Source organism: Prionailurus bengalensis, chromosome B3 (assembly GCF_016509475.1).
Source record: "Prionailurus bengalensis isolate Pbe53 chromosome B3, Fcat_Pben_1.1_paternal_pri, whole genome shotgun sequence".
Classification (NCBI taxonomy): Eukaryota; Metazoa; Chordata; class Mammalia; order Carnivora; family Felidae; genus Prionailurus; species Prionailurus bengalensis.
The window spans coordinates 21576827-21593013 of NC_057355.1; the positions used below are offsets into that span (position 1 = coordinate 21576827).

Sequence of the window (16187 nt, forward strand, 5' to 3'; positions counted from 1 at the left end):
GGAATTAGAAGCCATAGGGTGAAAAGGGTAAAAACAGAGCTGTGATGTTAAGTTCAACAGAGTGAGTCAATGAAGTGGGTAGCGAGATTTGGACTTTGGGCCTGGGGTGTGGCCAGGATGGCTGCATTTCTAAAAGATGTAGGAGGCTGGCCCGGAACCACTAGTAATCAAGAGACAGGAAGATCAGTCACAGCCCTGTATAGCTACACTAAGAATCTTAAAAGAACTGACAAGCAACAAACTTTAAAAATTCCTACACTGTTTCAAATGGACTACGTACTCTGTAAGTGGTTTTCAAATAAGCATGTAATGGAAAATCTAACACTAAGACCTAAGTTCATAAAAAGGACAAAATTACAAAATAAAATCAACGTCACTGAAAACGTTTACTTTCTGCCATGAGTCTAATCACAGCTTGAGGTTACATCCCAGCATTTGCAAGCTCTGCCACGGAGTAGAGCTGCCAACACTGAGGCTACAGATAACTTCATGAGGTTTGCACTTCTTCAGACCAGAAGCATAATCTGACATCTTATCAATTTTATCACAAAGATGAATCTGTACTTTGAGGACATTATTTGCCCAATAATAATCTGACTGATGAAAGCAGGGTCCTTTCAAGTTAAAAAAGAAAAAAATAGAGCCACTGTTTTTGTTTGTGCCAGCGCGTCCTGTGGCGTCATCGTGCAGGAATGGCCCAGGCCTGTAGGTGCTATGCATCATCCCTTTGGGATCCTCTCAGAAGTACTTGGGTGACTGCTAAGCTTTTCAGAGATGTGTTTTTTTTTTTTTTTTGTTTTGTTTTTTTATGCAAGTGATGCCCAATGTGAAAGAAAACCTCAGAGTGCCTAAGTTCCTCCACAAGATTCTGTCCTTAGGTAACTGCAGGGGACATCCTCTAACTTCAGATCTTATTTGTGGAAACAGCTTTGTCACCTACCTGCCTGCAAAAAGGACTTCTTTATTCTTTAATCCAGCCAATGAATCAAGGTGGCATCCAGAAGTTCAAGAGTGGATTAGTGGGCATCTTTCACTCACAAATTAGTGAATTCTGACTGCAGTGTGTGGAAATTTCAGGCTTCTTTTGATCTTAAAGATGCAGTTTATGCTTCTGCAACAGCACGGAAGGATATTAAAGGATGTTACCCTATGAGGAATCTTAACAAAACTCTGGTCAAGTGTTATGTTTATGAAGTACCTGTCAAAGGAGGAGGTGACTGAAGGATGTAATATGAAAAGTGGTCCTGAATATTTTAAGTATGAATTATCAAATTTTATCAACAGACTATATGTAAGAAGACCTATAGATCTGATTGATGTAAATAAGAAAACCCAGTAGAAGAAGAGCTAGGGGTTGAGTAACTATTTAAAGTATAATTAACCCAGAGATGCCCACAAGGAATGGATGAAGAAAACTGAAAAGTAACTGAAGCAGGCATCAGGTTCCCAAACGCATAATGAAGTTCACTGTATTTGCTGAGCTCAAGTCATTACATTTTACTGCAGAAGTCATGCATCTAAACCCTGGACTGAATCATTTCTACTAGAAAAAAAATAGCATCAAGAATTGATCTGTATCGTAAACAAATTTAAGTGGGAATCAAAGGCTCTCTCCTACAATTCTTGGACTTCTTGAAACCTGCATTTCAGTTACTCTCTTGCAACTTTGGGTGAGGATCTTATTGAAAATAACCTTGATGGTGATGGTCTGTAGCTTGATGATGATCCAAAGAAACAGTCACCTAACAAGTAGTGCAGGGTCTACGACACTTTATGTTTAGGTTGTAAGTGAATTTTATAGTTTATGTTAAGAGATACACTTAAAAAGTCAATTGTACTGCTAAAACCTAAGTTATGATTAGTTACATTTTGATAAGAAAAATTAAGCAACAAATAGTTTTTCATCCAATTTCTATAAATATAGCACCATATGGTAAAAGCTACCATTTCTATGGTGCTTACAAGTATCTTTTAAAAGAGTGAAAATACAGTTATAGCATATGCATCTGCAGATACTGTGTACTGTTCCTACATCTTAATGTATTTACAGTCTAGTGATACTTGAATATGCTTTTATTATATAGATTTAAGTTACTACAATGTTTTGAGGTAACAAAATGAAAGACCAGTACAACTACTAATTTGTAAGATCTCTCTCCAGACCATGCTGGGGTGAATTGATCTTTCATTACAAATATGTAACTGATTTCTTTTTCTTCCTTAATGGTAGGAGAGCATGTGCCTCAGCAGGTCACTAATCCACAAAGGGCTGATATGAGATGTGACCTCTTTGTTCTTCCTCTATCCTTTTATGAGATTTAAAAAAAATGGTTGATTAAAATTATCTTTGCATATTAAAAAAGGACAGAATTACATGGTCAACTGGAATTCTCCCCGGCAATGCCATCACACTGAGTGATGTAATTACAAGTTCAGCATATGAAGAGTACTATTTTACTTGTACAGAAACTGCCTAGAATAGACTTGTCCTTTGGACAGATGTTCCTCTTCCTTTCATCAATCTTACTCAGAAATATAAAGTCAGTATCTTGATGATCTTAATGAAGTCCACTGAAAAGTCTAACCACTCTAGCTTTTGCATGAAACCACACCATGCCAGAAAAGATCATGCATTTCAAATATCTTTTACTTTTCTGCCAGTTTTCTTAAACGATAAGATTACTTTAACTCAAGCTACCAATTAAAAGTGGGGAGGAGGGAGATCTTTCTTCACCATAAAATATAAGCCAGGGACTGTAGATAAAATACCTGACATGATTTTTATAAGCCTATGTTTATAGCTGCTTGCAGATTCTCCCTGCTCACTTTTTAAGAAATAATCTAACAAATATTGTCTCTTTTAGTATATAGTGCTCACTTCTCTAACAGTTATGAAGTTCATAATTCTACAGTCATTAAAGCCCATGTACTTGGAAGCCTCTGACAAACATAAGAATAAAACTTACACAAAGTAAAGTTAGTCACAATATTTAATATTTTCATATTTACCTGAATTGTGGTATTTTTTCCCAACATATTCAAATGCAAAGAGTAGCTGGAGGTCTGTTGGCTGGGAATAATGAGCTATTGCAAGGCATACCTAGGAAAAATTCTACATTTAGAATTTGATTTTAACACACTTATTTAAATGAAAATGTACAATAAGGCCTTGATTACTGGGAGCATCATCTTGGATGGGGCAGTGATTACAGATATTTATTTACATGTTTTTTTCTGTTGACCTAGAATGTGAAAGAGCTCCTTAAGGCCAGGTATCTCATTCACTGTTGTGCCCCCAGGACACTGTTTATAATCTTTAGTGAGTACATGGTTAAGTATTCAGTAAGTGTTTACGGAGTTGAATTTTAACAGGAAAGTAATTTTATTCAAATAAATGAAACTCAAAACCTAGAGAAGCATTCTCTAAAAAGGCAGTGACATATATATACAGTCCTAAGGAAAGGATTGAAATAGTTTCATTTTTGGTGGACTACAATGACTTAATACCAGCAATCTGGAAGGTTTAATGTAAGGTATGAAATTTTAATGTTCATACCCCATGGATTAAAAAAAAAACCTAAACTTAACAGAAAAGCTACAATGACAAAAAAAATAAAAATTAGCAAGAAACCCTAACGTACAGGATGGCTCAAAGAGGTACATCAAAAAAAAAAAAAACAAAAAACAAAAAACAAAAAACAAAAAACAAAAACGTGTGTTTAAGGAAATGGTTTGAGACTATGCCTATGGTGGAGAAAGTGTGGGCTTTGGAATCAAACAGATCGGGGCTTACATCGTAGGTCTACCAAACACCTGCCATGTAAGTGATGCAAAATCAGTTCACCTCTCTGAGCTTCGGTCTGTGCATCTGTGAAATGAAGACAATACCTACGGCTGAAATAAGGATTAACAATCTTAATGCATGCCTGGCTTCTGGAGAAGCTCCATACATGGAAATATGGTTGGTATTATTCCCAACTGCTGCTGGATAGAAGGAAAGACAGAGAGTGCTCTATGTTTGCAAGGCCCTAGACTAATTTGTAGAAGAAAACACTCTTAAATGAACAGAGCGGAAAGAAGAACTATAAGACATATGCAAGGAGAGAAGAGGACATCTTACTTGAAAAGATTACATATCATTTAGAAGGAAAAGCGTTAAGCCACATGACATATGTCCAACTGTGAGCAAGCAGGAAACGTTCAGTTGTTAGTCCATGTCCATTAGCAGTGTTTGGGATGTGTTGATGCAGGTTCTAACTGTAACCAGTTCTAGTTTAAAATACATTTTAAAAGTCTTCTATAGAATAAATGTTTCCTGTTTTACTAAATTAGAATATATATACAAATAAGAGGACAGAGTTTATCATTAGTTTTAGTTCTGACTAAAAACAATTACCAAAGGTTCCTGAAACCTTTATATAATAGCTCGATTTTCTCAATGGCTACAAGGAGAGCTTTCTATGACAGTCCCATTTAATGCAATTAGAGAGAGTAAGCTACATTTCCATCCTTGATCTGTACAACAGTCTTCCTGAAAGAGCCTCTTCTAGCAGCAAGACTACTGCAATCCGTACCTCGAATCACCACTTCCTATTCCTCCGGGCACCATATTGACTATGAGTTTCATAGCACTTTTTTCAAGATTATCTTTCATTTTTGTTCCATTTCTCTGCACGATCACAGCCATGTTCTTAAGGCATACTCACCTTTCGGCATGTCTGTGGGCTTCCCCACATTCTGAAAAAAGTCCACAATGCCTAAGATTTCTCTTCTGAAGATAAAATTCTGACCAACAACTCTGCTCCCGGGATAACCTGCCACAGTGCCCAGATACCTGCCTAATAAATGCAATCTTCTCATTCTTGACTCTTCCCCAAACTGGTTCTCCTCCACCAGACATCCCTTCCCATCCCAATATTCCTTCAGTGGTCTCCTGTTGGAGAGTGATGTGCCTGCACAATACTGTGTCTGCCTCACTCACAGTCACCTCCTCTGCCACACGCTGCTCGGGAAATCCTTCTCCACAGCTCAGCCAACCACACTGTCTCTGAAACTACCATCTCTGTTCAACTCGAATCTCTTCACAGGCCTTCCCATGACAGAGCTGATTTCCCAGTATTAACTGCAGAAACGCTTCTGTTCTCTCTGAATAACAGCCACTGTGATATAAAGTGTCTCTTCAGTTAGCTATGCTTTCATATAAAATATTCATGAAATAGTTTTAAGTATAGATAAAATACAAAGTATTCATGAAATAGTTTTACTTAAGTAAAGATAAAAAGGGCACAGGCGTTCTTTGTTTTAAATTCCATTCCTCAAGGGTAGATGCTGCGTCTCTCATTCATTCAACAGATACTTCCTGCACATCCACCATGTCCAAAACCCTGGGGCAGCAGCAGCGAACAACAGAGACACAGATCCCTGGCCTCACTAAGCTTACATTCTAGGGGGGAAAACAGACACGAAACAAGATAAGCAAAAACTATAGTAAGTGAAATAATTTTAAGTGCTAAAGGAAAAAAAAAAGTCCAGCAGGGAAGGGATATGAAATGTTATGGTGAGGCGAGAAGGAAATAGGTTAATAATTTAGAGGAGACCAGGAAAGACCTCTCTGCACAGAGCTGAGCGAAGACCTAAAGACTTCTAAGCATTTTTGTTCTCTTTAGTAGCTTTCTGAGGTTGCTTTGAGCATAACAGCAGCTGCACTAAAAATACTAGTGGACAAAATTACTTACAACATAGTAAGGAAAAGTGCTCTAAGCCAATGAAATGATCATATCATGTTCTCTAAGACATTTAGAAAGCAGCCACAGGCCTTGTTTACACAAAAGAAATTCACAGATCACTGATTATGGAATACGCTGTTTATGGCCACAAAGCAAAAACAAACAAAGCCTATCTGCTAGGCAAAACCCAACATAGCCCAATTCTAAAAAGCCCTTAAGAATAACACAACATCACATTTTAAAGGTTAGGAAAGCAAATGGGTATGTGTAATAGCATCTTCACTTAAAGAAGACTATGAACAATCTTGTGAAACTGATATTGTTTAATCACCGGCACAATGCCGGATTTTGGCAGGGAGGGGGCACAACGTGAACTAAAGCTTGTGCTCAGCAGTGTCATTAAAAGATGCAAAATGTATTTCTATGTAACCTAAGTGAGGGTCATCTTTGAGAACCCAGATATAGGCACATACCACCTGCGTTATCTGGGTTACATTCATGCTGTTATGTAGGACACTTTGAGAAGAGAAATAAAGCCAACATTCCTCTCCCTCAAGCGTTTTCATACACGCTCTTTAAAAAGCTTATGTCCACATTCCTAGCTTCTGTCACTGAGAGTTTCAAAGACTTAAAAAAGTAGGTCTCATTTTCATGTAAAATTATTCTAATTTTGTAATGTACTCCATAAGCATTAAAAATTTTTAGAAAATCTCTACATCTTTAAAAACTGCTCCTGAAAATAGTTCACTTGCACTGGTTATTATAAAGAATGAGAGTATCTTGGTATTAAAGACAGTGAATTATGGTAAATATTTTATTGGAGGAAAAAAGTAAACTACTTCTAAAGTGATTTTTGGACCAAGACTGATTCTTGTGGACAGAAGCCAGAAGTACCCACAGCTGGCTTCTCCTCTAAGACCAGCCGGGGGTGCAGCCCTAGGGAAGCTCAAACCTTATCAAGTTCTAGCACACTGGCACACAAAACTGGTTTCCTATATTTTTGTGGTCTAAAAGCCACCAAGGAGTTAAGTCTCATATTCAAGACAAAAAAAAAAAAAAAAAAAAAAAAGTTCAGGAAAGGCCAACTTATTGTTTAAATCTATAGATGGGTTGAATTTTCACTTCTAGAAAGTATGCCTGAACAAGTAGTTCACCACCAAGTATTCTGAGAATAAAGTGGAGACAAAGGACAAATATTTCACTTGCCATCTTTATATATATATATATATTTTATAAGTGATAAATCATTGAAAAAGATATATATTTTTTGTCCCTCAGTTTTGAGCAGAGGTTCTACAAAAGGAAATGGTGATTTCAAGTTGCTTTGAGGCTAGGTGTCCAAATTCTGCATTATCAAATTCCTTTTTTCTTTATACAGATCTGTCCCAAATATCCTTATTTACCTGTGACAGACCAAGGATAATGAAGAATGCTAATGGATGCAGTAGCACAATGTCATCTACTTTTGTCATAACATAATTTAGGCAACAGTAACTAGACTACCAGAAGGCTATAGAGCAACATTTAACAAAATGTGAACCAATTTAGCATTCTGAGACCTTGTATTTCAAACAGAAATATAAATGCTTTTAGTATTTCAAAGCTAATCAGTGGTTTACCCACCAAAGAACTCTGAACATGCATCTTGAAACAGTGCATTTTAAAACATGCATCCTAAAACAATTTAAAAAATCAGAGCATTTCCAGAGAAAATTTAGCAAAGTTTCTGGGAGATATAGTCAAGCTGTAACTTTCCAACTGTTACCTAATTTTAGATGAAAACTTGTTCACTTCAAATAAAAGAATTATGCTAGAATTCTCATTTTTAACTCATGAAGCCAGTAAGCTTTAACAGCACACGCCTTAACCTCTCTGTGTTTGAAAATGTGTGAATTAGGGAAAAATTCTTTATTTATATTCATTCCTACTGCCTCTAATTTTTTTCCTGTGCCTCCCTACCCCCCAACATGACTGTACAAAAGACAAAAAGAGCATTTCCTTCAGGCCTGAGGTTACATCCTTTTAATATTTTAAGATAGTGGGGAAAAGGATTTTTGCCAGAAACTTGGTCTTGGGAAAAGGCATAAACAGTTGGACTAGGCTGTTTTTGTAGACCGTTCAATGCGGCCCCCTCCATCACTTACCAGCAGCACAAGGGATATCCTGAATTTCCAGAACACTCATCTGTTTCATTCATTTGGCAACTACTCACTTATGTGGAAACATCTTTTATGTCACTAGTTTGTACCACTATTTAATTTTCAGCTGTTCACACTCTATCTTCTCAACTAAGCACTCTGCCTCACACATCAAAAATGACCAGCAAGTATATACTAAAAGGCTCAAGAATAAAGCCAAATAATTATGATTTCCAATCACTGAAATAGAATCAACTGAAAAATACAGTTGAGAGTGGGAGAAAAGGAAACTTTCTGAAATATTGGGCCACTGTATCAATTTCTTAAAAAAAAAATCCTGTCCTAACTAAATCTCCTAAGTTCTATGGTGTCCCTATTCTTGAAATGCTATACATCCTGAAGTTAAGGTTTGCATAAGCAGATTCTTGATGCTTTGATTAAATTACACATATATATTTAAGCTCAAGAAAGTAACTCAGCTAAAATGTTTTATATACAGTCTATTGCCTAATTACGCCTGAAGTCTTTCTATATATGAGTGGTCATCTCAAATTAGTAAAATGCCAAAATCACAACCTGCAGAAATGAACAGCTGAAAGGGGTTTTAAAAGCTATCATCTAGGGGCTGGGGAACCTGGGTGGCTCAGTCAGTTGAGCGACTGACTTCGGCTCAGGTCATGATCTCACGGTTTGTGAGTTTGAGCCCCTCGTTGGGCTCTGTGCTGACAGCTCAGAGCCTGCTTCTGTTTCTGTGTCTCCCTCTTTCTCTGCCCCTCCCCCATCCATGATCTGTCTCTGTCTCAGAAATAATCATTAAAAAACTTAAAAAAAAAAAAAAAGCTATCTAGGGGCACCTGGGTGGCTCAGTCAGTTGTGCATCCGACCCTTGATTTCGGCACAGGTCATGATCTCATGGTTTGTGGGATTGGGCCTTGCGTTAGGCTCTGCGCAGTCAGCACAGAGCCTGCTTAGGATTCTCTCTCTCCGTCTTGCTGCCCTTCCCCTGCTCACGCTCTCAAAAATAAAACAAACATTAAAAAAAAAAAAGGCAATCTAGTTGACTTTTCAAAAATGCAGCATGCTGGAATATGGTTTCACAGACTCCCTCTGAAAACTTTTAGCCACAGAGTCCACCATCACCCTGCTCGATTATCTAGTCCCAGTGGTCCAGCACTTTCAGACATTTATCTTATTATGCTTGCCTTCCTGTGAAGAAACCACCAAAGTGTATGAAGACAGCTGCCTTGAGAATTTTTGACAGCCTCATTTTGAAATCATCAGAAAATTCACTGCGGTAAGTCTACTAACCATGGAAAACAAATGCACCCATTTTTTGGTGGTGTAAAAGCTGTCTCATTTCTGCAAGAAGGTTCCACTTCACTAAGAAAACTGTTCCTTTATTCCCAATGTGTAGGAGCAGGCTTCTCCTGAAAATTCTGTTATTATTCTCTGCATTTGCTGCACCATATAGATGGGCTGGTAGGGTATTAGGTCCACCAGCTTCACTTGTTGGCCAAAGCCAAATGTGGGATGAAGGAAGTAGGAATTTCTGTCATGAACCTTATTCCATGAGTAGGCAATAAACATTCCCCAGAAGGCAAGAGAAAAACAAAGCCAATGAAAAAGTCCCTAGTTTTTAGCTGTTCCTGTGAATAGCACTCAAATTAATTCACTATGATTTCTTTAAAGCACTAATAATTATTAGGTCTCTCCCATAACTATATATTTACTTAACCCTTAGGTAACTTAAGTCTAGCCTTTAGTTCATTGATAAAGTTCTGAGGTATTTTCTAAAGTTCTAACCAAGAAAGAAACCAGCTGGTACTGGTCTTAATGCAAAAGATACGCTAATTTTCACATCATAGTTTTTGGTATATTAGGAGCTGATGACAAAAAAAACCCACAACTATACAGAATACTTTAAAACAGTCATAAATTAGTCCAAGGAAATAGTTCTATTAACATTCTTGGTTTTGACTTTACTTAAGGAGATATCTGATAACTTCCCCTAAAAAAAAGTCTGAGCAACTGAGAAAAGAGAATTTCCATACAGAACTGATATTGGTAAATACAGTGTGAAACACAGAACTTGATAAAGCTTAATATTACCTTTTTGGCACTTTCAGGACCCGATTCATCAAAGCGAAATCTGACAATTCTGAAATCTTTACAGTAAATAATTAACTCTGTTGGATTAAATTTCAGTTTCTGGTTGGGACCTAGGACTTTCTGCTTCCTCTTGTGGTCATTTACTAAAAATGAAAAAATAAAGAAAAAATGTATAAAAATTCTTTCTTGTTACCCAGTCTTTCATACACTTGAACAAATTATTACTGAAAATAATTAAGTTACCCACCATTTGAGCACAGCTTCTCTGGAATCTGTCATATCTGTCTACAACTTCTAGAGCTTTGGGAGATTGGTGTTAACTTTGCTTTTGACTAGATTTTAAATGATCTTTGCACAAACCACTTAAGACACATTTAATGCTTAAAATTTTAATTAAAGAGAGGACAAATATTCAGAAAACATAAAAAGCTATATATGCTATATTTCCACTTAAAAATATGGGGTGCCTGGGTGGCTCAGTGGGTTAAGTGTCTGACCTTGGCTCAGGTCATGATCGCACGGTTCGTGAGTGTGTCAGCTGTGCTGACAGCTCAGAGAGTGGAGCCCGCTTCAGATACTGTGTCTCCCTCTCTCTCTCTGCCCCTCCCCTGCTAGCTCTCTCTCAAAAATAAATGTTAAAAAAATATATAATAATTTATTGACTTCTCTCTCTTTCATTAATGTTCTTAGGACTGAAGAAAAAGGGGAGGGGGAAGTAAACCTATAGAAATAAATTCCAACCCAAGTATCTGATTCTTTAAGCAATACTTCCTAAGAAGAATCAGTTTTCATGGACTGAGTAAAGACTACATACCTGTGACAATTTGCTCAATACATGTTAAAGGGACATCATGCTCACCAAGAAGAAGATTTCTGTAATGGAATTTCTGAAATAAAAAATTATGTTCATGTTAAGTCTTTTCCCAATAACCTCAAATAGTAATAAGAGCCTTACTGTCAAATGTGATGAGAAACTGTGATGTCTATCCCTAAAAAGAATAAAAAGCTTTTGCTTGCAGCACTATGACAATTCTAATTATCGACAGAGTATCTTAGAACACACTTCAGTCGTAAAAAGAAAGAAACGCATCCTGTGTTCATGTTCTCTCCACCTTTCTCTTCAGACTTTTATATATGAGGTTAAACTGTACACTACAATACGATATCATTATAATACCTCAGATATATAATATTGTCAATCACTTCATAGGCAACCATTTACATGTCTAGTTCTGGTTAAACTGTCATTAAATATTAAAGAAAAAGGGACTCTTAAGTCATCAGATTTTGATTTTACAAAGGAGATTTCAGAAAATCACTCTTTAGAAAGTAACTCTTTTTGGGGTGCCTGGATGGCTCAATCAGCTAAGTGTCCAACTTCAGCTCAGGTCATGATCTCATGGTTTGTGAGTTCAAGCCCCGCATTGGGCTCTGTGCTGACTGCTCTCCCTCTCTCTCTCTGCCCCTCCCCTGCTCACACTCTGTCTCTCTCTCTCTCTCTCTCTCAAAAATAATAAACATTAAAAAAAAAAAAAAGAAAGTAACTCTTTTGAGAACAGTAATTCTACTGGAAATAATCTTTAGGCAAATTATAGCTTTTTTTTTTTTAAAACCTGTGAACAAATGTTTTATACTCATTTTAAAATTCTGAACATAGTTGACACTATTAACCTGCTGACAGTAGAGCACTGGCTTATTTGGCTATTAGTGGTATCAGATGTATGCTATTTCAAGTATATGCATCTCATTTACAGTGAAGTCTGGGCCAGAGATAAAAATGAAGCTAAAAACAAAGGGGAAAACCTAGTCTACAGCCAAATAAGCAAGTGTATCTACATACTAGGTATCTGTAAATGCCTTTAGTCTAAATATACCTACAAAATCTTGCAATAAACACACAAATATATAGTAAATATTTTGATAAATTAATGAATGACTGTATGAAATATACTTACCCCCAGTAAGACTTCAGTCAAAAGTTTATAATTAATAATCCAAATATTTGAGTAGAGAATAATTACTATTATAAATAAAAATCCAGGGGTTAAAAGTATTTAACACTTTACACATCAAAATAGAAAAGCTGAGGAAAAGTCCAGAATTTTAAAGTTAATCAAATGAACATCCGAACTTTTAAAAACCGAAATTATATGGAACTACTGTTTTCCAGTGAGACCATAAAATGGCAAGAGGGTGATTAAGGAAAAAATTTACTCATATTTTTCTTCATTCTAACTGTACTAGAAATTTTGAAATTTCAAACTAGAATTTGATGTTTCAGAAAAGGAATTCGTTAAAAATACTATGAAATCTATAAAATGTGTTGCACTTACACAATTTTTTGCTAAATAAACTTTTTTCTTTATGACTAGTAAAAACTGGACATCTTATTTTTAAAAGCAGTTTAAGATGTGGAAGAAAGAAAATAAGAACTCCCTTATTGAAAGGGATACATATCGAGCCCCGCGTCAGGCTCTGGGCTGATGGCTCAGAGCCTGGAGCCTGTTTCCGATTCTGTGTCTCCCTCTCTCTCTGCCCCTCCCCCGTTCATGCTCTGTCTCTCTCTGTCCCAAAAATAAATAAACGTTGAAAAAAAAAATTAAAAAAAAAAAAAAGAAAGAAAGGGATACATAAGCAATAATCACAGGGGATAAAAACCAAGGTGACTCACATCTCACTAATTCTGTTCCTCAAGTCCCAACATTCTTCTTAAACTTTATTTTGATTTTTAATATAATAAATTCTCAACACCGTTAATCCCTTAATGATTTTATTATAGTTTTCCACACCTGTGTTTCATGGAATTATATGTACTCCTTAGAGTCAAATCCTTGATACAATTAACACACAAATGAAACACACCTGTAATGGCATTGGGTCATCCGTAATAAAGGAAATTTTGAAGTTACTGCAGATCAGCTTTCCCCACAGATCGTACTGACTTGTGTCTGTTGCAATACATTTTCTCACAAAGTTGACTTCATTTACGACAATTTCTCCTTTAAAAAAAAAAAATATTGTGTGAGCTACAACTATACCATAAAATGTCTAGCCACTGTGTGGCCTACAAGGACTACTTCCAGATGATGACAGTAAGAAGGGACGCTTACAGGTACCAGGCACCATGGGTGTTTCCATCCTCACAACAGTACCAGTAACAGCAAGAGACTGCCCCCCATTTATAAGTACAGAAATTAAGGCACAAAGAGCTTAGGGGTCTGAGATGGTTCAACCAGAAAAGCTGAAACTGAGCCTGCATTCTTTAATACTATGTGATACTGCCTTCCACTATCATTTACTGAAAGGCATTCTGGAGAAGAAATAAACTATACTCCTTCAGAGTATTACTGGATGGAATATTTGTGTTTTATTAACATGTGATTTTACATCCCAAACCAATGTCTTTGACTCCTTTCCTAAGGGATGAGAAACAGACTTTAGGTTTAACCCAAAAATTAGTAATGTAATCTATTATTGGTAAATAGGGTTCAGGATGGCAAGGTAGGAAGATCCTGAACTCACCTCACCTCCTCTCACGAACAGAGTTTATAGCTACATGTAGATAATTTCCTGTTAAAAACAAAAAAAACAAAAAAGGAAAGGCAGGGCACCTGGGTGGTTCAGGTGGTTAAACGTCCAACTTTGGCTCAGGTCACCATCTCATGGTTCATGAGTTCAAGCCCACAATGGGTTCTCTGCTGTCAGTGCAGAGCCTGCTTGGTATCCTCTGTCTTCCTGTCTCTCTGCCCTACCCCTGCTCACATGCACACACTCTCAAAAGTTAATAAACATTTTAAAATATTTTTTAAAAACCCAACAACCTGAAGGCTGAGTGATGGCTATACATTGGGCAAATGAGAACGAAACCATATCGAAGCAGGTAAGAGAGGGTGGGGCATCCCTGCATGGTGACCCATGATGAGGATGGAACTCAAAACCCAGAGGCTCTCCCTGAAGAGTAAAGAGTTCAAATGTTACACATCAGGCATCCCAAGCTTTAAGGCAATCCTTAAAGAGACAAGACCCCAAAACAAGAAACTCTGAAAACCAATGAGGCTTGTGTCCCAATAAGACCCATAAGACCATAGAGATCTGAGAAACTGCCCTTAAAAGGCTCAGACACTTAAGACTCACCCACCCGAGGGCCCAGGTCAGAGGCAGCCAATGGTACCCAGACTTAAAGTAAAGGAGGATCACCTGCTTATATTAAAGCGTTGGCCCGAAGGGCAGGCATCTACTCTAACATGCTTATCTAGGAGCCTGCTGGAACATTCTCCCAAAACAGAGACTGGTGGGCACCATTTTTGCACACTCCCTTTGCTGTGCTCCACATCACCAATATCTCCCAGAAGGGAGCTTTTACATGCATCTGGTGCCGCAATTTTTGTGGCTGCCAACTAGGGAATGCCTCTTGACTGCCTGGCTCTGGAGGCCAGGGGAGCTTGCATTCTTGGTCCCACAGGACTATAATGATCAATGTTACCCAGAAAGGAGCACATGCCCCTGCCTGGAGCCCTGATTTTTGTGACTGCTGCCAGTGGACATGTCTCCATCATGTGGCTCTGGCAGCCAGTGGGATTTGCACTTTTGGGTCTTTTACAGTCACAGGACTGTAACCAAGAGAAAGAGTTCTTGAACAGCTGCCACCCTCAGAGCATAGCAAGAGGCAACAGACCCAGAAGCACAGTCTTTCTGTGAAGGAGAACCGTTAGCTAATCATCACAACTATGGCCTGAGAGGCAGGTTTCTAATTACAGACACATCCAGGGTCTGACTGTAATTCTTTCCAGTGACTGCGGAGGGTGGGCGCTGTCTTTGTGGTCATCCTCTGCAGCACTCCACAGCATCAGTGTCTCCTAGTGGGGAGCTTTACATGTCTCTGGTGCCCTGGTTTTTATGTCTGGAGCCCCAGGTTTTGCAGCTGCTGCCCGAGGACATCCCTTGATCACCTGGCTCTGGTGGCCAGGGAGGGCTTACATTCCTGGGTCCCATGAAACTGTGGCAATTGGAGATGGCTTTTGGCAGGCTACCAGCCTTAGGACGCTGTGCAGCCAGGAGACAGGCACAAACCCTCAGTCTTTCTATGAAGGAGACCTCTCTGCTTGTGCTAGAGCCTTGGCCTGAGGGGCAGGTTTCAGGTTGGCATACAGTTAGTGGTCTACAGAACTGCCCTCGAAGAAAGCAGCCTTGAAGGGGCCATCTTGATGTTCTCCCTCTGCCTTTCTTCAGCCTGCCAGTGCCATCCAGAAAAGTGTTTATTCACTTGTCTAGAGCCCTGATTTTTGTGACTGCTACTCAGGGAACATCTGCAGATCTTCCGACTCTGGTGGCCAGCAGGGCTTACACTTGTGGTCCCACAAGACTATATACGTTTGCGTATCTTAAAAAGTTGATGCCAGAGGGTTGGCTTCCAGTCAGCCGGAATCTAGGTGCTGAGAACCCCCCTTTGGAACACTGACAGGTTTGGCACATCCTAAACTACTGGAAGCTATTAAAAATATAATAGGCCGTTTGGACAAGCATGACAGTTTGAAAGACAACAAAGAACTGGGGTAGGGGAGAACAATAAGGTTCACCTCCTCTACAAGGACCCTCCTTCAAGACTGGGAGACGTAGTTGTTTCATCTACTGTATAGAAACCAACACAGAGGGGCGCCTGGGTGGCGCAGTTGGTTGAGCGTCCGACTTCAGCCAGGTCACGATCTCATGGTCCGTGAGTTCGAGCCCCACGTCAGGCTCTGGGCTGATGGCTCAGAGCCTGGAGCCTGTTTCCGATTCTGTGTCTCCTTCTCTCTCTGCCCCTCCCCCTTTCATGCTCTGTCTCTCTCTGTCCCAAAAATAAATAAACGTTGAAAAAAAAAAAAAAAAAAAAAAAAAGAAACCAACACAGAGAGTCGAGGAAAAATGAAGAAACGGGGGAATATTCCAAATGAAAGAACGAGATAAAATCTCAGAGAAAAAACTTAGTTAAATAGAGGTAAGCAATTTACCTGATAAAGAGTTCAAAGTAATGGTCATAAAGATGCTCACCAAACTGGGGAGAAGAACACACGAACACAATGAGAACTTCAACAAAAAGATGGAAGTTATAAGTACCAAATAGAAGTCACAGAACTGTTGAACACAATAACTGAACCAAAAATACCCCCAGGGGTTCAACAAGAGACTAGATAAAAAAGAAGAACAAATCAGTCAACTCAAAGGCAAGGCAGTA

At 38.4% G+C, this 16187-nt stretch overlaps 1 protein-coding gene across 2 annotated transcripts in view; it reads right to left on the reverse strand.

The window, feature by feature from the left end:
- Window positions 1-16187, reverse strand: part of MTMR10 (myotubularin related protein 10) — a 55555-nt gene that overhangs the window by 21191 nt on the left and 18177 nt on the right. The window contains exons 2-6 of one of the 2 annotated variants that reach the window (XM_043554854.1): window positions 13501-13543; window positions 12836-12972; window positions 10788-10860; window positions 9974-10116; window positions 3010-3100 (exon numbers count right to left, since the gene is read on the reverse strand). In XM_043554854.1, coding sequence (XP_043410789.1) covers window positions 3010-3100; window positions 9974-10116; window positions 10788-10860; window positions 12836-12847 — 319 coding nt within the window. In that variant the 5' untranslated portion in view covers window positions 12848-12972; window positions 13501-13543. The remainder of the gene's footprint in view (window positions 1-3009; window positions 3101-9973; window positions 10117-10787; window positions 10861-12835; window positions 12973-13500; window positions 13544-16187) is intronic. The other variant, XM_043554853.1, reaches the window with a different exon arrangement.